The sequence below is a fragment of the Elgaria multicarinata genome, chromosome 5 (genome assembly GCF_023053635.1).
Source record: "Elgaria multicarinata webbii isolate HBS135686 ecotype San Diego chromosome 5, rElgMul1.1.pri, whole genome shotgun sequence".
Taxonomy (NCBI): domain Eukaryota; kingdom Metazoa; phylum Chordata; class Lepidosauria; order Squamata; family Anguidae; genus Elgaria; species Elgaria multicarinata.
Window position 1 is genome coordinate 68,229,740 of NC_086175.1, and position 24,585 is coordinate 68,254,324.

A 24,585-nucleotide genomic window follows, 5' to 3' on the forward strand; every position below is an offset into this window, starting at 1 on the left:
CATTCCACAACCGGGGTGCCACAGTGGAGAAAGACCTCCTCCTAGTAGCCACCTGCCTCACTTCCTTTGTCAGGGGCTCACGGAGAAGGGCCCCTGTAGACGATCTTAAGGTCCAGGTAGGTACATATGGGAGGAGGCGTTCCTTCAAATAACCTGGCCCCAAACTGTTTAGGGCTTTAAATGTCAATACCAGCACTTTGAATCGGGCCCGGACCTGGACTGGCAGCCAATGAAGTTGTAAAAGGACTGGCGTAATGTGATCTCGCCAACCAGTCCCTGTTAGTAAACGGGCTGCCCTGTTTTGTATCAGCTGAAGCTTCCGGACCGTAGTACTTAGTTCCTTAATATTATTTAGCATCTATGTGGTGCTTGCGGTTCATCCACAGACAGATTACAATAAATATTAGAATGGACAGGACCATATCAAAGTGGAGAAGGGGAAGAAAATAATTTTAGATGATTTATTAATTAGTAGACAAAAGTAATAGTACAGTGTAAAGATGTGAGGTCATGAGAGTTCAGGAACCACAAGTTAATTTCAGTGTTGCTGAGAAACCTAGCTGTATTTTTTTCTAATTTGTCCTAATATTTTAGATATTTCATTGCACAATGCTTGCCATTATCTTTCTCTGCACTACTTCATGCTCTGCTATATTACTTAGTTGATAGAAAAGACCCTGCATGTTGTTGTGTGGGCCTACCAGTAATTGTTATAGGTATTTTATGGTATTTTTCTATTATTTTTTATCTCTTGCCTCATAGCTTAGATTGTTTTACCCTTTTTAAGGTCTACAATACAATGAACTGATTTCAGTTAACTAGTCATAATGACTTTGGGATCTTTCTTGAACAGTAACAGTTAAATAAAAAACCAGTGTGCTGTATATTTAAGATTTTCATGAGTGTGCACTTGTTAGCATTTAATTTCATCTGACATTTGCTTGGTCATTCTCTTATGGAAATACTTGTATGTGGTTTTTAATATGAAAAACAAATACAGATACTTGTCTAAAAGTATTGTATTTACAGTGTAAAGATTGCTAACCTATATTCTAAGTTTTGCTCTTTGACGTTTCTAATGCCTTGCAGGATTCACTTCTCTTTTCATGGAAAACTATCTCAAAAAAATAGAAATGTAATCACAAGTAGCCATTATTCAAAGAAGGGATCATCAATACCTGAATAAAGAGGGATTAGAGATTAAGCCTGTTCTTCTTTTGTAGTTTCTCTGCAGTAGTTTCCACACCTGAGTAAGCATATTGTTGTTCATCTTCAAGTAGGACTCGCCTCTTCAGGAGTGGGAGTGGCTGCAGAGAAAAACGTAAAGGAAACTCGAGCTGCATGTATGATACTTTGATAGACATTACTTTTTTGAGTAATGCCCTCTTTTTCTTGTTTAGAAATTTCACAAAGATACTAGTAGTGCTGTGTTTCAAGGACAGCAGAGTAAAAGAAATAAAATTTAATTTAGTGTTAGTACAGTGCTCAGATATTCATTGACTGCCTATTACTTCATCATGGTTAAATACTCTCAGAGTTTCAGAGAAATCAAGAATGCCTATGTGAAGGTGATAAGCAACTTATTTAATTGTATCATGGGATCATCTAACAGCAGAAGTCACGGGCTCTTGCCCCCTAGCTCTCTGAAAGTTACGGTATGTCCATCTCTCGCTTCAGTCCCGTTTAGGAAACGTCTTGTACAATTTTCTCTAGAAAGCTTCTTCCGCCTTCTCTACAAATTAAGCTATACAACTTAGCTTCCCCTACTGGGCATTCGTCCAGTAGCTGTCATCCCTGAACGAAGCAGGATTTAGAAGGAAGCAATAATCATAGTGCTAGGGCTGCAAGTAGTGATGTAAGTTTTCTAGAAAATGTTGGATTGGAATTTTTCCTATGTAAATTAGATTAATTGGCATAATGAAATTTGCATCAGAAAATTTTCAGTTTGCATCAGAATAGTGATCTAATTCAGCATGTTTATTTTACTCATATTTAGTAAACAGCAACACTAAAAGTACCCCATGTTATTTTTTATTCCAGTACACCATAGTATTTGACTTGAAATATTTGGGGGTGGGGGAATGAAAGCATACTTAATGTGATTTAAATATTACATTATGTAGATTTTTTAAATTGGGATACTTGTAAAAAAAAATTAAAGACAATAGCATGTACTTCCCTTACATTGTTTAAATTTATGGTAAAAACAGAAGCACTGAAAACTGTTAATATACTAATATATTTTAGCAACCCAAAGAACTGTAAATGATATGCTAACAACCACTTATCTACAACTTTGAAACTGCCAAGCTTGTATAATATGGTATTTGCAATCAGCATCCATTCATAATTACTAATGAACTTACAAAATGGTATTTTCATAATTTTCCAGAGCAATAAAGCACTGGAAAATGTTCTGCCTCACTTCACCAGCAGTTGCCAATTAGTTCAATTTTTTTAATGGGAGGATGGTGGTTGCATTTTGTAGTGCATGTGAATATGCTGTAACGTCTTTCTCTTGTGAAGTCAAACACATTGTGCCGTTCTGTACAGCTTCACATCTTAAGAGGCTGTGGAGGTGATTGACACCACTTTCAAGTTCATTTATTGAGACTTCATGATCTATCAATCTCCCAGTGACAGGCAGACAAGCCAGTCAGCCCAAAGTAGAGCGCAAACTTCACCCCCTCAATTGAATGACTGGCTCCCATGACATCCTTGGCCACTTCTCAGGCAATGTAGCATCTGTTGACTCGCTGCCCTTATAAGGTGGACAGTTTGAAGGAGAGGCTTGGAACACCAGATTCCAAAGTGTACTATTAGGCAAGAAAGTACCTTCTTCACAAAAGAAAAGGCATTTGGTACATACTCAGGGGCCCTTTGCCCTTTGCTCCTTTTCCAAGGACTAATTTCTCCTTAAAATAAGCCTAGGAACACTCAGTCCATACTACCATATCCCTATTTGGTGGTAGTCCTGGCATCTGATCACTATTAATATGTTCCTAGGAGTCGGGGATGCCACACCCATTTGCTGTGAGGTCTAAGGACCTCCAAACGATTTTGCACAGTTCTCTGTAAAGCTTGTGAAAATGTGGACTGGAGTTTTTGGAAATACCTTTGTTTACTCACCTCTTTGTTCGAAAATAAATATTTTGAATACCAGGCTATTATGTAACAATATTTTATCTATATTTGATTGGGCAGATTAATTGAATGTCTTTTTTGACTGGTTAAATGCCAACCTCAATCTACATTAACTAGTAGATGCATTTAATATTGTGAATGTTTCATCATGTCTTATCTTTTTTTAAAAAAAAAAATCAAAGTCATAAGAAGGTTAACATATTGTTGATTTGAACTTTGGTAAAGAACAGTGGTTAATACTCTGTTTAATTCAGCCCTGCAAATAACTATGCCAACTGCCCCCCAAACTGCTTGTTCTCTTTATCCATATCACTGCATTCCCTTCTAGCTGGGGAGACAGCTGTACACATTAACTCTTCTAGCCCCTTAACATCAGGAAGGAAGGAGAGTATACAGCCATTATAATGTTGTTCTGCTCTTTCTCTGGTTGGAACCAGCATTTTACTTTAAAGGGCTTGGAAAGAGGAAAAGCAGAAAAGGATAAAGCATTGGCAGGGGTATGGTTGAAGTAGTTGCTACGTGTCTGCTCCCTTGGAAGCAATTGCTGCTTGCCCCAAGTGAGAAAAGAGCAGTGTACATTTTAGCCAAAACAATGTTGCGAGCAGCCCCAAAGCTTTGACTCCTAGTTCTACTTCTGGGGAAGCATTTGGCTATTGGCTGCAGCATGCTCATAATACAGCCGAATTTAAAAAAACAACAACCCCATACTTTGATGTTTTTTAAAAAAGTTTGATGTGAATAGCTCAACTGCCACGCCTGCACAAATCTCATCCACCTCTGTTGTTTTAGTCCAGCAACTCCAAAGGATTTCTTGTTCATCTGATTTTCACTGTATGCAACCACAGCACTTTCATTAAATATTTTGACTACTTCACATCAGATTTGTTGACAATAGAATGTCTCTAAAGATGTCACAATTTTTCTGCAAATAAATCTATAATATAATGCTTTAAAATGTAGAATTGAATGAAACCTATCTTGTATGCCCTTATGCGATCTGTAAAGCATACAGTTTAGTTGCCTTTCTTTGGCTTGGAATCTTATTATCATAGAATTCATATTATAATATTAGTTTGGCTGTGAATTGCCTTCTTAGACTGAAGGCATGGACTTGGACTTGAGATACTGTTTCCCACAGAACCATGGCACATTCCGCACATATGCATGTGTGTGTTTGTGCATACACATTCTTTCCTGTATTCTGTCAGAAAGATCTATTGCACAGATGGTCACATAATAATTTACTTGTTTTGCAGCCTCCTTTGTCTACCTTCTTTCCTGCTGTGCCTCCCCCACCTCTTTACCCTGGACTGTTAAGTGGGGAAGTGAATGAAGATTGGGGAATAGCAGAAAACTTTCCTAAAATTTGAGCTCCCAATTAGCTCTTTGCTGTCACCAGCTGAGCATACTAACCATTTCTCTATTCCCCACTCCCCCCACATCACATTGCTCTCCATAAATACCTCCATGTTGTGTGACCTTCTAATTCTAATAAATATTTTCCAACTTTCCATATGAATGAATTTTCCCTTAGATTAGATTTAAAACACTCTACTTTGTGAACGAATTATCTCTTTCACCTAATTCCACTTGAAACCGGTTGTGTATTAATTACCTTGATATTGGAAATGCAGAAAAGAAATAAAGTAATTTTAAAATACAATCTAAGAAAATATTGAAAAGCCTTCATTAAAACGTAATGGGTTTACAATGCTCAATAACCAGTTTTCTTTGCAACTTTAATTTGTTTGCATAGCAATGTGTGATTGATATGTGTAGTCATTCATCAGGTATTTGTATAACTGCTTTTATTTCTTTTTAGGAATCTGGGTAAAAATGGCCTATCTAACAGTAGCATTTTATTGGATAAATGTCCTCCTCCAAAACCACCACCACCTCCATATCCTCCCCTGCCAAAGGACAAGCTGAATCCACCTACACCTAGTATTTATGTAAGTATCATTTAGATGTTGTAAGAAACAAGTTGGTGCTTTTTGAAAGAAAAGGTAAGTTTTTATATGCTGAACATATTTTTCTAGAAATACCCGGGCTCCATAAAGCCCTTTAGGCTTATACAAAGGCCTAGTAGGCTTCAGACATTTTTCACAAAGCAGCCTGCCTTCTACTCTCTCCCCAATGCTGCATTTTAAACAGCTCTTCAAAGTGGTTTATCAAACACAGTGCAAGGCTACTGTTAGGGGGCGGGAACCCTGCTGTACAAGAAGAGCTCATCATGCATCTCTAAGGATCACGACCACTGTTCATAGAAGGTTTGAATGCTGTTTTTCAAAAGCCACCTGGGAATGCAGATTTATAACACTGACGAAATGGTTTCGTGTGTGCTTAACATTTTATGCTTCATATCTTGTGTTAGGAGCCTCTTTGCTTCTCTGTGTGCATGGATATTTCAGTGTCAAAATTGCCACATATGCCTACGTATCCCTGTAACTTTCGAAGTACAGTAATTTTTATTAAGCACAAAACCAGATATTTTGAAGTGTTGCAGAATTGTTGCATGATTGTAACAATTGAATTGTTTTTCTTTGAAGCTGAGCTGTTTCGTAGACAGTATGTATCCTTAAGTATCCCTAATAATCTGTAAAATACTACTTTTTAAAAACCACTGTGTGAACAGAGTACTGGACTCCTTGGTCTGATCCAGCATGGCACTTCTTATGTTCTTATATTAGCTTAATTTTATAACTGTGTTATACATACAGTACTGTAATTAGTTAGAGATAGTGTGATAATGACTAAAGGACCAATTCAGCTCTATTTGATTAACTTGCATTAATACTTGAAGTTTAAATTGTCATATTCCTTTTTATTTTTGTAGTTGGAAAATAAGCGTGATGCTTTCTTCCCACCTTTACATCAATTTTGTACAAATCCGAACAATCCTGTTACTGTAATACGTGGCCTTGCTGGAGCTCTTAAGTTAGGTAAGTTTGATGTAAAAAGATTTACTTTATATATACACACACATATATATAATCTTTTTCATTAAAATATGTCTTTAGAAGATGGGGAACTTCTAACATGCTTCCAAATCACTTGGTCTGTGTATCTTTGTTTTTAGAGCATTTATGGATAACGCAATGGTCATGGCTAAACAATTAAAAAATAGCTAAACTGGAACTGATAATGTATGTCATCAAGCTGACGTGCCAATCTCATTTTCTAAATTCGAAACCCAGAAATGTATTAACAGACATGTAGTACCCAACTTTAATCTTAAAAATAAAAATTGCAGTCTAGATCTTTCTAGTATTGTTTTTTATATGACATGTATTGAGAACAAAACACTATAATTTGAGGGAGGGTGGGTTAGTAACTTTGGGGTGTTGTTGTTGTTGTTGTTTTAAATAATAATCCTACCTTTTATGGAGATTTGTCTAAAGTTTGCTGCAGTCCTGAATTGTACATACTTGTTAAAACAACTTTTGCTTCAGTTGAGAAATATTTCCTTGGAAATATTTATCATGCGATAATCAGTGGTACTCTCTGTACTTTTAGATTGCTTATTCACTGATGTCATGCTGTTCCTGCAGTAGCAATGCACGTAAGAGAGCTGTCCTTTTTATTAAACATATTCCTGTTTCCTAGATCTAGGACTCTTCTCTACCAAAACATTGGTAGAAGCTAATAATGAACACTTAGTAGAAGTAAGGACACAGCTATTGCAACCATCGGATGAAAACTGGGACCCCACTGGAACAAAGAAAATATGGCGTTGTGAAAGCAGTAAATCTCAAACTACAATTGCTAAATATGCACAATACCAGGCCTCCTCATTCCAGGAATCATTAAGGGTAAGTAGACCATTATAATTTCCTAGCTGATTAAGGCTTAACAACTTTCTTAGCTGTGCTTACGAAGCATATGTGCACATTTAACAACTCTACTCCAAAGGTGTAGGATTTGAAAATATTTGAAAGCATAGTGGAAAAGTTGCTATTGGCATTTTAAATAATATAAAAAATTTGGACATTCCTTACCATAACAAAATTTATTTATTTTTATTTATTTAAAACGTTTGTATCCTGCCCTATCTCACTAGGATCTCAGGGTGGCATACAGATAAAATCACACAATATAAAACAATAAATATACACAGCTAAAAACAAATTAAACCATTAATCAAGTTAAAACTAGTATATAATTTAAAAGCAGTAAAAACAATTAAAACAGTTAAAACAATGTGCAAGCCAGGTGAATTTAACCATTAAAGGCTTTGTTAACATGAATTAAAGATCTTCAGAAATATTTTTCCTGAGTGTCAAAAAATCATGCTTGTTTGTGCTCCTTTTATATTATTTTTTAAAGGCTGATCTTCACTTGGAGTATTAAGATACAAGAAAAAAACCTGCATTCTTTGATAAATTAGCTACTGTGCACTATTTGCTTTTATGCAATTGCTACGATATTTGGAACCTCTGTAAAATATTTACCATATTAAAGAAGATCCCTTTTACTGAAAACTTTTCTTCCTTTCTTCCTTTAAAACAATTTGCGAGTTTGTTGGATATTTTATTACAATATGTATGTGTTTGGTCCAAGTACTAATAGCTAGCACAGTCTTGGAACATGAATTCTCTTGAGAGTTCTAAAGAGGTATATAAACCAAATAATATCAGAAGAGTAAGACACTTATGAGATAAAGAGAAAGGAACATCCTCTGCTTGATACAAAATGCAGTTGGAAATCATTTGAGTGAAATGATGGGGATGATATTAGATCACTGTTTGCAATAAGGGGCAAGGGAAGGAATGCAAAATAGAAGACATTGTGATGTGACATTAAATCAGAATTACGTACTAGGGCATCACAGCCTGGATTTCAAATGGATGAATGAAAGAACTTAATGGGTTGCGATTGAGGCAAAAAGTGGTAATAGAAGAACAAACAAAAGTTGGGCTGGTTTGGTGGGTGAGTACGTTCCGAGATCCTGATAGTACTTGGTTGGGCTGGTTGGAGAAGGGAGCCAGCTTTGTATTCTTCCAGATCATTCCAGTGCTGTTGGAGGGTGGGGGCTTCCAGAAGCATTAAGCCTCTCTGATTCTGAGGGCCGGAAGGTAAGCTAGGACAATCAGAGAATGGACCAAAGCATTGTGAAGCATCAAGGGTTTGTGGTAGTACACAACTGCAAAGAACTCAGAGAAATGTAATTTAAGATTACTATTATATCTGTTTATATTACGACTTAGAGCATTTAACATGTATAGTTATTTGAAATAGTGATTATTTCATAACGTGTGAAAATTTAGGATAAAAAGGGAAATAGAATTATAGTACCTCAACTTCAGGCCATGTTGGGTGTTGCTGATTATTTAGATCCATTCCAATCCATTTTCAGACCCACTTTTGGGATGGAAACAGCCTTGGTGGATGACGTAAACAGGGGAATCCAACCTTGTTGGTTCTAGATGGGGTTGCACACACACACACACATGAGGGACCACATATGCAGCTTTGGTGGTGGAGGTGATGGTAGCCAGGCTAGTACAACAACTGCAGTCCTATCTGGAGAAGACAGACTTTGCATCAGTTACCCATGCTCTAGTGACATCCAGGCTTGATTACTGTGATGTTCATTACATGGAGCAACTATAAAGATGGTTCAGAACCCCCAGCTTGAACAAAATGCAGCTGCTTGTGTACTGATAGGTGATAAACAGAAAATGTGACAACTATATTGTACCACTTGAATTGGTTGCCAATGCATTTATGGGCTCAATCTAAGGTGCTGGCATTGGACTTGAAAGCCATAAACTGTTTGGATCCAGGTTACTTGAATTATTGCCTTCACCCATACCAACTTGCTCCCATTCTGACATCAGCATCGGAATCTCTACTTTTCTGCTCTACTGTAAGAGCAGTTAGGCTGGCAGGCTCAAGGCGTAGGCCCTTCTCGGTAGTGGGAACCCACTTTTGAAACTCTGTTCAAGTTAATGTCCACAAGTTCCCAACATTTCAGGCTTTAAAGGAGGCCTATAGACTCATTTGCTTACTCTGGCATGTAATTTAGTTAGGATTCTACTGCAGCTATTGTGTATATAGTGCTTTCTGGTTGTTGTTGTTCTTCTTCTTCTTCTTTTTAATCATTGTTTTTATTATGTCTTGGGAGTTTACCTTAAAAGGTGGCTTACACAACTTTTAAATACTTAAATAAATTCACGTCACATTTTGCAAACAAAGAATGATAATAAATTATATTCCACATAAATGACTGTTTAAATCAAATTTATTTTAATTCATCTTAATAAACTTATGGTTGCAATACAGTATCCCTCAGAGGATAGAATAGCTCTCCTGCTTCAAGTGGGGAGAGAAAGATCTGCCATTGGAGGAAGAGATCTGACTTCAGTCTCTCTCCCAGCCCCCATGGAAACTTCTGAGGCCCTTGTCTCTCTGATTTTGAAGCTCCAATGTTGGTACAAGTGGGGGGCCCGGGGGGCAGGGAATCAGGGAGAGGGTGTTGTGGGCATATCAGGAGGAACCTAAAACCCTCCTTAAAATCAAGTGTTAATAGTAAAGTCATATGGACAAACAGATGTGCCTTATAGTCAGAATGATCTATAAAATACTTTATGGATAGACCATAACATTGTTTTTGGAATATTAGGTACACGGATGCCTTTTAGGGGGAAATGTGGAATCTGATGAGGGTTGTATATGGCATATTTGAGAGGATGTTTCATTACCAAACTTTTCAGTTATGTCTACTCACTGAGCTATTTAAAAATACCATGCAAGCTAACTTTTCCTGAGCAGAGGGCTATTTTTATAGTCAGAAGAAGAGACAGTGACTTGTGGTGCTCCCAGTATAAGACATTAGCATGCTTTTATCTTAGAAATATTAATAATCAATATACCTTATATTTTAGTATATGATCGAAAATAACATGTTTGACTTTTACAGGAGGAAAATGAGAAAAAAAGTCACCATAAGGACCATTCAGATAGTGAATCAACATCTTCCGATAAGTGAGTGGATTTAATGTAATATGTAATTCTGATTTATTTGTTTTACATGGAATTTGCTCTTTGCAGACCTAGACTTTTCCCTTTCTGCCTGCCCTTCCAGTCCTCCCCATTTCCTTCCCCATCTCAAGGTCTCCTCCATTTCAGTTTTCTTTCTTGTTTCCACTATGGAAGCATGATGATTGATGCTGTTTCCCTTTGCTACCACAATCAAGACCCATTCACACACTCTTGCAGCAGCATGGGTGCTGCTTCTGTTTGTTGATGCATTCCGTACTGCAGGGATCGCTGGAGTTGACTGTGTGTGTGTTGCATGTGGCGAAAGGCTTACGTGATCAACCCACTAATGTGCACTGAGGGATGGACAGATCAGTCCGTTTACAGTCTGTTTCAGTTTCTTATGTATTTCGTCATAAGTCATTACCATCCAATTTCTACATCATTATGCAAACTAAAAGAAACATGAAAACTTTCCTTTATTGTTGAACACAATTTTCCCTAGTGTAAACATTTTGTATAGAACTTTCCCTAATATAAGCAATTTTTTTGCTCACAACTTTCCCTAATGTGCACAGTTCATTTAGAATTTTCTCTAATACACACATTTTTGTACACAGTTGCTGAGCCGAAGATTGCATTGCAAAATCCAGAGAAGTGTGCAATCTGAATGATAATTGTGTTCCAATCCACATATTAGTTGGGGAAATGAGCCTTAGGTCGGTTAGCTTAAAAATGCAGCTCAAACGAAATTCTTCCCCATCTTTACATGCACCTCTGCAGCATGGGATTAGTCCATATAGAAGGCGCTTCCATGCTGCTGGGGGAGCATGAATGAAGATGGCCTCACTGAAAGGAGAAACAGTTGAACAACCTTAGCTGATGAAGAGAATTTCCTGGCAAAATTTGTTACTGTCAAGAAGAGCCATTTCCTTCCTTAAAAATTAATTTCTGAAATTTCTCCGTCAAATAGGTTTCCAAAGCAGTACTACTAATGTTCCTATACCTCATTGCTGAGCCAATATTGCTGTGGGTGGGTGCTTATTTCAACAAATGGAATCCAGAGCTCTTGCTACCGAGTCATTCAAAACGGCTACTTCCAGTTTTTTAATAGTTATTTTTTTCCTGCAAATCTACACAATCTGTACTTTACTTTGATGCCTCATTGGTTTCTCCCTGACCATGTTAAGCAAAGCTCTCTGTAATGATGACTCGTGAGTTGGCATTATTGTAGGTTTAAAATATAAACAGATTTTGCTAACCACCAGAGAGCTTTGGCTATTGGATGGTAAAGCAGTGTAAATCAGGCAGCCAACAGGCCGCATGCAGCGCCCCCTGCAACCCATGTAGCTGCCCCCCACTGCCCCACTTCCAAAATAAAAAAGTAACCATAGATAAATAAATATTTGTATAGAGCTCTCAAACTGCTAAACAAGCTAAATTTAACAATTTTAACATTATTTATTTATTTTATTACATTTATATACCGCCCCATAGCCAAAGCTCTCTGGGCGGTTTACAAAACATTATGGAGTGGTTCCCCCCCCCCTTTGGGAGGGTATTCATGAGAGGAGGCTGTGGGCAAAAATGGCCAACAGACCTCCTGATGTTGCCCACCCCTGTAGTTAGTAAATAAATAAATACATTCTAGTAGTTACATTGTTTGTTTTCTAAAACGTTAGTTAAAATGTATAGCTATACTAAACCTTATTTTAAAAAAAGACTTGTTACTGTCTCATCTCTTATTTATATCTTTTATTTTACAGTTCTGGGAGGAGGAGAAAAGGACCTTTCAAAACTATCAAATTTGGGACCAACGTTGATCTTTCAGATGACAAAAAGTAAGTAAAGCTATGTATGTATAATTGCCATAAGAGACTAAAGTGCCTTTCACCACACCAAAATTTGATTTATTTATTTATTTTGGGGTGTTGTGTTGCTAAATCTGATTTTACTAGGTTGCATCACATTAGTCAGTAAGACTGAATTTAATTATAATACTGCTAGGTGTTCAGCACGGTAGTTAAGAACATTAATGCCATGCTGGATTAGACTAAAAATCATAGTCCAGTATTCTGTGTGCAAGTACAGATTAATGTTGCTACAGGTATGGATGTTCTGTACCAAACTAGGTAAACCTAGGTATGGGAAGATGTTGAATGCTTCTGTTTTTTCAGCCATGTAGCCCAGAACAAAGGAGATCTGGCCCTTCCTACTTTATTTTCAGGGGAAATACATTCAGCCTTCCTTGGTTAACCAATCATGGGCAGCTTAAAATAACTTTTCTCAGTTTGAATAGTGATTGCATGAAATACCATTTTCTTTTAAGATATGTTTGGCAAATTCCTGAGAAAGGTCTTTACCAAACATATCTTAAAAGAAAATGGTATGGTGGTGGAGACCCTTTCTGTAGGTTGATCAGTCAGAAGACATTCCTTCTCTAGACATGAGTAGTGGGATGTCCTCTGCCTTAGAACATTGGAGGCAATAAGTAGAACAGCAACTTTCAGGGGAAAGTGCAAAGATGATTCTTCTGTTTCCCAAGGAGGCCTTGGTACTCCTTGGTTGCATGTAGCTGGCAATAGGACTTACTTCTAAGTAGACATCATAGAATTCTGTTGTATAATTCATCTCACAAGGAGGACAAGGAGGTGATTTGGACACATCCTTTCATTGAATTGCAGAACTCATGGCATCCAGCTCAACGCAGATATGAGCAATTTTATCCTGAAAGTGCTTAGCAAAGATATTGCAGCAAGCCTCCAAGGGTTCCTTTGCATTACCCTGTGGACCAGCTTGCAGTAGGTCCTGAACTACCTGAAAAAGCTTGCTAGTTAGCACTCTGTGGATTTAGTGGTGGCATCAAAGTATTGCTTCTTTGCCACTATCACCCGCTCCCATAGTGTAGGGTTGAGGATGAGCTTTTACCTATGTTCAACTGGATTCACATTGTGTCTTCTGCTACATGCATTCTAGCTGTCTCCCTGCTACTTCGTTGTCCCTAGCTATCTGAAAAACCAAGGGGCCGAGCAGCCTCTGCATTGCAGGAGAGGGCACTTAAGGGCGATCATGTCTGCCCAAGTTTTCTCAGTATTCCACAGAGTGAGCAGAGCTACGACAGGGGCATTAGCCATGCCTTCAGGGAACTCTTCAAGGGCATTCAGAGGGGCAACGCCCCAGAGAATGCCAAGTAATGAGCTACATTCACTAGTCTCATAAACTGAAAGCTATCATTGTAATCAATCTTCTGTTCTTCGGGGCCTATTGTGGCTGGCAGTTGTTTGTTCATGAAAAATAGCTATTCAAGATGATCTACGTATTTTACCTGTACCCTGTCCAGTATGAAGCAATAAATCTTACATGCCACATCTACAGAATGCCCCCATGGTTGTCATGGTAAATATGAAGTTCTGCATTGTTACTATTAAAGGCTGTCTTGTTGAAGATTAAAATCCCAGTGGACAGACTTCAGCACTCAGCCTTGGAGGCCTGACATGCAGTGGCTTGTGCACCATCTGAATCCATCTAATCTGGATTCCAGAATAATAGTAATGTCCAAAGATTTGGGCTTCCCTGGTGGGATTTTTGACTTCTTTCTTTTTAAAGTCCCCTCAGTTTCAAAAATAGTTTGCCATATAGCACAGGAAGGGAGATACAATTGAAAAACAAACCTCAAAAGCTCCATTGGGCACATTAAACTGGTGTGTTGCTTTGGATTTTCAGTAACAGGATACATTTTGCACTGAATTCCTGCTAAATGTGAGACATATTGCAGATGAGGGTCATTCTGCCCCCATTTCAGTTTTAGCAGGTGTGATTCTGCACTAATAAAATCCTAGTTAGAATCAGTTTGTTCAGAACTGGCTTTCTGGTATAATCGAGCCAGATTTCAACATACTAGATCAATAATCAATGGAAGGTGATAGTTTTTCTGACATCTAATCTGATCTAACCAGCAGCAAGGCAATTCTTAGGTACTACTGAACTCAATTCCAGCATATATGAGGCTGGGAGGAAATTTCAAGGAGGAATCAAAGCTCAGATGCACAAAGTCTCCTTCCCTTTCTCTAGTGTCAGGCAACCTTGTACCTTCCAGATGTATTGGACTGCAGCTACCATAATTTCTGACCATTGGCTATACTGGCTACTTTGGGGGATTGTAGTCCAAAACATTAGGGGGACCATGTTGCCTACCCGTATTGCTTCCAATGCCATTCTTCCAGTTGCCTCGCATTGTCGCTGTGTCAGCTCTGGTCAGTTACACTCAAATGGATGCTTTAGGGTGGATTCCTGCATTGAGCAGGGGGTTGGACTCGATGGCCTTGTAGGCCCCTTCCAACACCGCTATTCAGTGATTCTATGAAGTGTCTATATTTTCCACTGCGTTGAGTAGATGCACATTTTATGATTTTTAATAGGCAACGTAAATGTGTTTTACTTCCAAAATACCACATGCATAATTTAGTTTGTTGTTTCACCACAGGTGGAAGCTGCAACTCCATGAACTCACAAAGCTTCCTGCTTTTGTGCGTGTGGTATCAGCAGGAAATCTCCTTAGTCATGTTGGTCATACAGTCTTGGGAATGAATACAGTCCAACTGTATATGAAAGTACCAGGCAGCAGAACACCAGGTCAGTAAAGTGAAGCACTTGGATTATGCTACATACTGACAAATCTGTCTTGTCTTTGTTTATCAACAATAATTCTATTGTAGCTTTAATAGACTTTCTACTAAAAGTCTTCGGTAGACTTTCTTAGTCGATTTCACAATCCCTTTGACTGCAATCATAATCATATAAATTATAATATTGTCACAGACTTTTACAGAGGATACGTTCTGACATAAGTGTAGCATTATACTATTAAAATGGAGGAAGAGTTGTGGCCTTGAGTACATTGGAGCAAAGGTGGGATATAAATGTAATTAATTAAATAAAACAAATAAGTAATAAAATCCAATACTTAAAATCCCCTCTTGTTGCTCTGACAAAATGTCATCCCTCATTAAATCTTCCATTGACTACTAACATGCTTCTCCTGGATCTTGCACAGGTTTCTTTTCCTTAGCTTCAGATTCCTCCATAGCATTGCTCCCCCAACTTTTAAGTCTCTGCTCTTCTATCTTGACATATCCCTGTCCATGTCCTTCATTCACCTGTTCACCTTACTGAAGATTCCCTATTACCTCAGATAACTCCACCCTTTCATCCTTGCTGCCTCTTATGCATGAAATTGTATCCCAGAACACTTCTGTGATCCTGTGCTTATTCCTTCATTCAAATCCCTCCCCTAAACCCACTTTTTCTATTAACGCCTTTGTCGCAACCCTTAGTCTCCCATGCCCTACTATAAGAAAGCCTAAATATGTGCACCTACAGTAGTGGTATATTCTTCCACTGCACCCATCCCCCCTCCATTTCATTGTCTAGATTTTAAGCCCTCTGGAACAGGAATTACCTTCTCATTCTTTGTAAAGCATTGTGCACATTGATGGTGCTATATAACAAATAATAATAAAATGTAGGAAACGTGGCAACTTTAAACTAAGCTACAGCAAATGTAATCTTAAAATTGCAGTTTGAATTTCAAAGATTGCTTGAAAATGTGTTTCTCAGAATGTTTTCTGATAAATAGTGAGGAGATATATTGTACTGATTATCTCAATCACCCTTACCAATTCTTGAAGTGAAGTAATTTATATAGGTTTTCCTATCTGAAACTGATTATCCTTTTCAGTCTGGCCTCTGACCTGGTTTTGGGACTGAAACTGCTTTGGGCTTGGTCATTTTAATCATTATTGATGTAATTTGTTTTTTTAATTATTTGTTTGCTTACTTGAATAGTTAACATGAAAGGTGGAATATTAATTCTTTAAATATTATTAAATATATTTTATGAAATTAATTACTTACTAGTCTTAGAGAAAAAGCAGCAAAAAAATGCTAGAGTACCTTAATGACAAACAAATAGATCAAATATGATACATAAAGTAGCTTCTTTTGTATAAAATCTTATGTCTCAATAAGAATGTTAATCTTTAACATGCTAAAGCATTCTGTATTTTTGTTTGTATGTAGTAGTCCATACTTTTAAAATATTTTGCAAACATCACTATTACTGTTTTGTTTTTTCTTATTAATTTCAGGTCATCAAGAAAATAACAACTTTTGCTCAGTCAATATAAATATAGGTCCAGGTGACTGTGAATGGTTTGTTGTTCCAGAAAATTATTGGGGCGTCATGAATGACTTCTGTGAAAAGTACGTTCACTGTTTTCCATCGCCATATGCTGTGCTTCCAATTAAGCAACTCATTCTGCCTCTAAAACAGTTCTATTTATTATATTTATTTGGGAGGATATATTCAGCATTTCCTCTCTTTTTTCCAGATATACTTCTTTCATATCTTTCCTCTCCCCTCTTTACATGCATACTAGAGTAACAGCAGTGTTCATGTAGAAATACAGATATACGTTATTGTTGTGGCTGGAATCTAAAGAATCAATGTAACACATTCTGCTAGCTCAAGAGATGTGGGTTTGGGTTTCTTGAAGAGAGCACTCGATGCTACATGGTTAACTTTTAGAATAGAGGGGTTATATGAGATATGGCAAGAGTGTGTGCTGTTCAAAGAAAAAGAGATGAATCCTTTTAGGCATAAGTGGGAACTTGGGCAAACTAAACTCTAACATATTGTATCCTCCTTGCCTATAATTATAAGTTGGCTTGAGCTATCCTAAAGAAGGGTTAGGAATGCCACTCTGAAGTAGTGTAACTCTATGTTACCCCCATTTCCTTTGCCTTTGGTTGTGGAGTCCAAGCAATAGCAACTAGTACTGCTACCAGTGTTTGGACCACTTGCAACAGTTTTTGGCCAGGTAACAGGATTCCATCAGTCTGTTACATCTTGCTAGTGATCATTGCAACTGTTGCACAGCAGCTGGACTGTGTGGTCCAGATATGGCTGGGTTTCCTTGGGTTGAGGGAGATAGAAGAACATCAACACAGTAATCTGCAGTGCTGCACAATACAAAAGAGTTGTGGATAAGCCCAGTGATACTAGCAGATATTCCAGGAAAATTGATGTGGCTATTACTGAAATTATATTCCTGGAAGCAATAATGTGCTTTTTAAAATAATATATGTGGCCCTGTAAATACCCCTCATAGAATATCCTGTGCAGTCATTAGGATGTAGCAGTTCACTTTAGATTGAAATTCACTAGGGGTGCAATCCTACGCATGTTTAGACAGAAAAGGCTTCACTGGTTGGGGAATGCTGGGAGTTGTAGGATTTATTTCCATCTAAACATGCATAGGATTGCACCCTAGGAAACAAAAGCTTACTGTTTGAGCAAGCGTACATTTTAAGATTATTTGTAAGCATTATGTGTTGTTGCTTTTGTCAGTTGTGTAGAACATTTTGGATTGACTTAATGTTTTATACATAGGATATTTATGTTGACAAATGTTTAAGTCCAACTTTTCCTATTTCAGAAACAATATGAATTTTCTAATGGGCTCTTGGTGGCCTAATTTGGAAGATTTGTATGAAGCCAATGTTCCAGTTTATAGATTTATTCAGAGACCGGGAGATTTGGTGTGGATAAATGCTGGGACTGTTCATTGGGTTCAGGCTATTGGCTGGTCTAACAATATTGCGTGGAATGTTGGCCCTCTTACAGGTAAGATAATATATTTTACAGTTGTGTAGTTAATTTAGAAAATGCTGCCACTACTAATAGATTAGGTATTTACAAGATATGAAACTAGACTGTGATTTTGAAAGGGGTAGAAATTAGATTGCATCAATCCTTTTGAGAAATTTCCATAGGAAAAAAAACCCTTTTCTGGGATTGAAGATAAATGAGCCTGTAAACCATATTTATGCTTTAAAAAAAAACAATTCGTAATAGAACAAATTTGGATTTGTTTGCAGTGAAATATATGCAGTAGCTAGGAGTTTGTGAATGGAGTAACATAGGCTGTATTCAGATGTCTCATTTTTTGATCCCGAAATCATAGTGTGGATGAGATGTTTGCATTCATCCTCCCTCCTCTCCTTGGCTTAATAGAGCACATCCTGATTTGTCGAGTCATGGATTGCTGGGTTATTTGGTTTGAACAATCCCTACAAATCAAGGATGGAATGGTTGTTTGCAGTCCCGGATTGGAGGGATTGCTCAAACCACAGTTTGCCATTTCGAACACTGAGGAAAATTGTGTTTTGAAAAATCAGGATGTATACTATTAAGCTGGATGCAGAGCACACACAACTTATCCCAGTCATCTAAATTGTAGTTTGGCGAATGTGACATTTGAATACAGCCATAAGCCTTATGTTGTCAGTAACTGAAACAATTAAAAAACAAATTTTCTTCTGCAGAAATATGGTTTATTTACAAAAGCCTCAATTTAGAGGGAAAGGAAATTTAGTTTGATTTATTTTTCTTGGGGGTTTTCTTTGACGCCTTCTGTTTTGGTGTAGCGTATACAATTAAAAATTGTACCAATCAAATTTACTTTGAAAACTACTAAGATGTTTTGTGTACAGTTAGATATTTCTCTTAATTGAGAGGAACTACTCCTTAGGTATTCTTTGTAACAAAGTGGTACCCATATTTCTCCATATTTTCTTGTAGCCTGCCAATATAAACTGGCCGTGGAACGGTACGAGTGGAATAAATTGCAAAGTGTGAAGTCAATAGTACCTATGGTTCATCTTTCTTGGAACATAGCACGAAATATCAAAGTCTCTGATCCAAAGCTTTTTGAAATGATCAAGTAAGTCCATTTTAAATCTGTATAACATTATTTAATGAGCCTTGATTGGTGCAAAAATATACAGAGAGCAGGACTGTTGGTGAAACAAGTCAGGTTTCTGGTGTGGAAGTACTGACAAATATTAAAGATAGTTAAATTAGCACTGAAATATTTCCAGTGTTAGTGTTATTGTTTCTAAAGGGCAATATTCATGTTGGAAAATATCAAATAAAAATGTCAGTTGCCAACCATCACGATGACTCTACACACATTCAGTTTCCAAAACCCCCCTCACATCTAATTTAGAAGAGGATCACACAGCTACAACTAGTATTCTGGCCGAGGGCAGCCAAGCACATTACCTGCGTGTGGCATTGCAACACAGAACCACTAACTAAACAGACATCAATTTTTCCTTTTTATATAAAAGTCTAGAAACTTCTGAAATTAATGCTTGCATTTCATGCTGTTTTGATTTTTCTATATGTGAGTAGCTGTAACTAAAATGTGAGTAGCTGTAACTACGATATTCTGATCTATGGATGAGATTGTCTGGGCAGGACAGAATCATAAAATCCTGTGCCATTTGGAAAGGGGCTGTTGTAATATTTTCTCTTTCTAATTGGAAGCAGTAGAACCTTCCTTTTCTTTTGTTATAAAAGCGTACATTTCAACTAGAATTGCAGAGTGTTTAGCATAGACCTGGCTGTAAAATGTGTGGAACAGTTGAGAAGCTTCTATTGAATCCCTTCAAGGAGTAACAGCATGGTGATGGTGGCATCGCATACTATTCTCTTGCTTCCCTTCCCCTCTCTACTTTTGCACCGTTCTTCTTAGTTTCCAAGATGAATGGGGAGAGAGCAGTATTGCTGTATAGCCAATTATTATGCATTTTTCCATGTGGGGAAGTGCCGGCTGGTCCCGTGTCCCCCGTCCCCCCGGCTAAATCTGTTACCTAAATTATGTGACCTTTGGTAAAAGTGGAGAATGAGAAGTCATTCAATAACTGCACCCAGCCATGATATAATATCCATATTTCAGGATATGTGAATAAATTAAATATGAAGCAAGACATGTTTACATGCGTTTAACTAGTTTTAGGGTGACCTAGTATGACATTGGTGCATTAAAACAAAATAAAATGTTGTATTTGGAAGACAGCATAAGCCTTCTAAAAGACACTATAATTAAAGTGCAACCCAGCATTTTTCTAAAAGAAATGAAAAGGACAAAGAGCGGATAATGGGGTAGTATTCAAAGAGGGAGGTACTTGAAGTATGGAGGAAACCAAGTAAAATGCAAAGAAGGCAAGCTAGAAATACAAGCTAACAACAGAGGTGTCAAGAAAAATAAAAGAGGCCTCTTATTTTAGTACACAGCACCAGAAGCTAGTTCTAGAAAGATATGGATCATGCTGGTGAATGTAAAAGGAAGATGTGGGTTCAGGAGATTCTTTTGAAGGTTCATGGGGAGGGAACAGGATACAGGATAAACCCTCTGGCAAGAGATTTCTGTACTGATGTGCGACCCTGGGAATTCTATTCCATTTAAGCCAAATGGGATTTCACAGCAGCGGACTTCACCGATTTTTTCCGTGATTCAACAAATATTAGGGAGTGGGCTTCCTGTCATTTGCACAGATTGTAATTTGTGCATTTTTTTAATTTATTGCACTTTGTAAAAAAAAATATTGGCGAGCTTGCACAAGTGCACACAATTGCAAGTCTGCCTATCTGTTATGAAGCTCTGTTGAGGAGTATTCCCCTCTTGTCAATATTCTTGTCAGTTTCATCCTCTCCACACACTACTTTGTTTGGCCCAGCAGAGCCATATTCCCTGCCTGTCAAAGAACTTGTCAATTTCATCCTCTATTTCAGCACTTCCTGAGCTATATAGCGGATAAACAGACTTGCAATCTCATGCACTTGTTCAAGATCACCAATTTTTTAAAATGATAATTTTTCAAGACCCCCTCCCAAATTTTGTGCAAATTGTTACCATTAAATAAAAAAATCAAAATCCACATATTAGCTTGACTCACTACACATCGAATCAATGCCAGAGGGGGTGGGGAAACAGAGCAAAATCCACAGGGCTGAACAAGAAAAATCCATCGAGCTTTCACACTACCCCCATACGGAATTATCATACAACCCTAGGTCTCTACCGACCAGAATCCTAACAAACCATTTGAGGATCTTTGTTGACATCTTCCTCCACAATTCTTTGACGTGGCCTTCCCATTTGCATGTTTGATCTCACAAATGTGAGAGGAACCCATACTCTTATTATTTAAGCCTCTGACGTATTTAGCTGATATTGCTGTTTGTTATCCATGTGTGTGCATCTGTCGCTTGCATATGTGCATACACACTGCCTTGTAGCCATTTTCCCTCCCTGCTGCCCCATTCCCTTATTCCAAATTTTCTGGGGAGGGAGGCAAGTGGCAGCAGCAGGTGTTCTTCCTTTATTAGAGTACCATTGGACTCACGAGCTTAGGGTCCCTGTAGTTCTCCAAGGTTTCTGAGTTCAGCAAACTTCATAGAGTTTGAAAGCCCTGAAAAACTATGTTTCCCAGGGCTTGTTGCACCTGGGATACTGTTTCTTATAGACATCCTGACGGAAGGAGAAACAGAGAGATCGTGCTGTTGCCACCATCCCATTACCAGCTTAAGTAAGGGGGATACAGAAGATGATGGAGTGGGATGGGAGTATTGTAGGGAGATTGGTGGGAATAGGATCACCTCATCCACTCATTTTCTGCAATTGCTTTGCAAGCACTTTTACTCAAGATTTTTTAAACACTTCCAAGAAAATGATGCAAAAAACGCTTCTAAATTGAGTTGAGCCACAGAGAGCTTACATATTACTAGCTCTTTATCCATTAGGTAAACATGCTTTGTTTAAATACACTGCATCTGTACTACTTTAATTTAATATACCCTGTATACTTTTCCTGTTTAAGGGGGGAAAGGCTTTTGTGAAGTCAGTGGTACCCAGAAAGATAATTTATATCTCACTATTTCAAGTGACTACGTCTCAGAGCAGCTAACAATGTTTTTTTTAAAAAGTAATAAAATCCCAAACAACCCAATTCATGTAACAGCATAAAAATGAAGACTTATTTTAATGATTCTAATTTCTGTTACAGGTATTGCCTGTTGAGAACTCTCAAGCAATGTCAGACTTTGAGGGAAGCTCTAATTGCTGCAGGAAAAGAGATTGTATGGCATGGGAGAACAAAGGAAGAGCCAGCTCATTATTGTAGCATATGTGAGGTTAGTAAACACGTGTATGTGCTGTGAGTTAATATCTTCTTATAGAACTTCAAGAAAACCTGGTTTTTAATGGTTCTGTTACATTCCCTCCACACACCGCCTCTATTTGTAATCAAGTCTCCTCCCGCTCCCATCCCTTCCCTTCTGGGCCTAGCTGTAGTTATTAACCTTTGTCTGGGTTCACACAATAATGGAGGAGGAAATAAGCCATGGTGACTTCCACCCACCCCCCATGCACCGGAGGGATTTGCATAATTACCCTCAGCAGCGCAGCTTGCTGTTTCGTGTGAACCCAGCCAGCGTGGGTTCGCTCACAGCAACTATTGCTCATGAGCTCTTGAAGGCACACATTGTGGATTGGGTGGGGATAAGCCACCTGTGGCTTATTGCTCCTCCATGATCATGCGAACTGGGCCATTATGTTGACAGCAGCATTAACCATGTTTAGGACTAGCTAAGGCCCCTGCTTCTCCCAGTGACCTGTTCGCACATAATGGTAAGTCACCATGGGTAAATTTCCCTGTGGGGCTTCTGTTTTGCATTTTAAAAATTCAACCCACAGCAGAGGCACACCGCAGCTTGTCATTATGTACAAACACAAAAACCATGGCCTCTTTTAGGGTTGGGGGGTGACTTTTTATTCACCCAACAACCTACCCTGTCTGGCTTTGCATGTAATGACAGGCTGCAGCATGTCCCCACCACAGCTTGAATTTTCTAAATGACATTCCAGTGAGAAGCCCCACAGGGAAATTAATCCATCGTGGCATCTTGTTACATGCAAAACATCCAATATCTGTAAACAACGTAGGCCCACTGGGGTAATTCATTGAGGAAGGAACATGTGACTGTCAACCATGTTTAAGCAATCAGCAGTACATTAGCCCATTTGTAGGCATAAGAATATAATATTTGTTTATTTATTACTTTTCTATACCGCCCAATAGCCAAAGCTCTCCGGGCAGTTCACAAAAAATAAAACCACACAAGCCTAGCATAAAACAATTTAAAACATAAAAACTACAGTATAAAAGTACAACCAGAATACAAGCTCAGATTTAAAATACAGATTTAAAACAGCAGAGCTAAAAGACTAGAATGCTAAAATGCTATGAAAATAAAAAGGGTCTTCACAGGCTCCAGGTGAGCTTCTCTAGGGAGCTTATTCCACAACCAGGATGCACAGCAGAAAAGGCCTTCTTCCTGGTAGCCACCCACTTTGCTTCCTTTGTCAGGGGCTCCCAGAGAAGGACCACTGAAGATGATCTTAGGATCCAGGCAGGTACATACCCTTCAGCTATCCAGGCCCTAAGCCATTTAGGCCTTTAAATCTTAATATAAGCACTTTGAATTCTGCTGAGACATACCTTTTCATGTACTTTCTCATTCTTCTGAGACTTCACAGACCATAAAGGGAGGTTTAAAACCTTTTTTTTCCTTTTCCTTTTTTTCCCTTTTTTTTGGGGGGGGGGGAATATAATGCCGGATGCAGAATATGGATATTATATTTATTTGTATACTGTCCTTCATCTAACATATTACAGAGTGGTGAACAGCAAATACAAACTACTAAAATATGCAATAAAACCATAATGTTAACCAGAAAATGTAACTAAAACTACCCAACTATAAATGCCTGGTAAAATGTGAAAGAAAAGAATGTAACGTAGGCTTTCTATTGCCTGTGTCCTATAAGCAAGGAGGCTCTACCAGTCAAACACAGGCACCCCCCTCTGGCCATATCTTTTGCTGATACGTAGAATCATAGTTGGTACAAGAGAGCTTCAGCTATTGGGTGGTATAGAAATGAAATAAATAAATATTTATTTCCCACATCTGAGAAAGTGCTGATACATGATTCACAATATGAAGTATATGGAGCTCTTACCACGAAAGTTCATCTGCTAAGGCTCATTGTTAGACCAAGCTCTGATTCATGTTCCCCGAATTGTGAAGGGCATTCTTAGCTGGTATGAGTCCCAGTCAAAAAAAAAAAAATCTGCAATAAACAGTCTTAGAAACCTATCAGATAGACCTTGGAGGTGGTATCGGACAACAGTGATTGCCATTTTTTGATAGAAAGACAGAGTACAAATTAAATAAGTAAATAATCCACCTCTTAACCAAGAAAGAGCTAATGACTGATTTATCTTTGGCTTCCCATGTTGTGCAAGGGATCTTCAATATGCCTGCCATTTGGGGATTACACCTTTCTTCATCGAAGGTGTAATCCCAGAATGGCAGGCATATTGAAGAAGCCAAGGGATAGATCACAGCCATCAGCTAGCTCTTTCTTGGTTATGAAGCACATTATTGGAGATTAGGATATCTATCTAGTCTCCCACCTGACAGGGATAGTAGGAAAATGTATACTTCCAGTAGCAGGTATCTGAGTTTCACACCCTGGATTCCTGGGCAAT

General features: G+C 38.1%; 1 protein-coding gene across 2 annotated transcripts in view; it reads left to right on the plus strand.

The window, feature by feature from the left end:
• Window positions 1-24,585, plus strand: part of KDM6A (lysine demethylase 6A) — a 114,552-nt gene that overhangs the window by 84,616 nt on the left and 5,351 nt on the right. For both annotated transcript variants that reach the window (XM_063126556.1, XM_063126557.1), the window contains 10 exons: window positions 4,967-5,096; window positions 5,981-6,086; window positions 6,751-6,956; window positions 10,067-10,131; window positions 11,892-11,966; window positions 14,609-14,757; window positions 16,272-16,386; window positions 17,622-17,809; window positions 18,767-18,908; window positions 22,039-22,165. In XM_063126556.1, coding sequence (XP_062982626.1) covers window positions 4,967-5,096; window positions 5,981-6,086; window positions 6,751-6,956; window positions 10,067-10,131; window positions 11,892-11,966; window positions 14,609-14,757; window positions 16,272-16,386; window positions 17,622-17,809; window positions 18,767-18,908; window positions 22,039-22,165 — 1,303 coding nt within the window. The remainder of the gene's footprint in view (window positions 1-4,966; window positions 5,097-5,980; window positions 6,087-6,750; window positions 6,957-10,066; window positions 10,132-11,891; window positions 11,967-14,608; window positions 14,758-16,271; window positions 16,387-17,621; window positions 17,810-18,766; window positions 18,909-22,038; window positions 22,166-24,585) is intronic.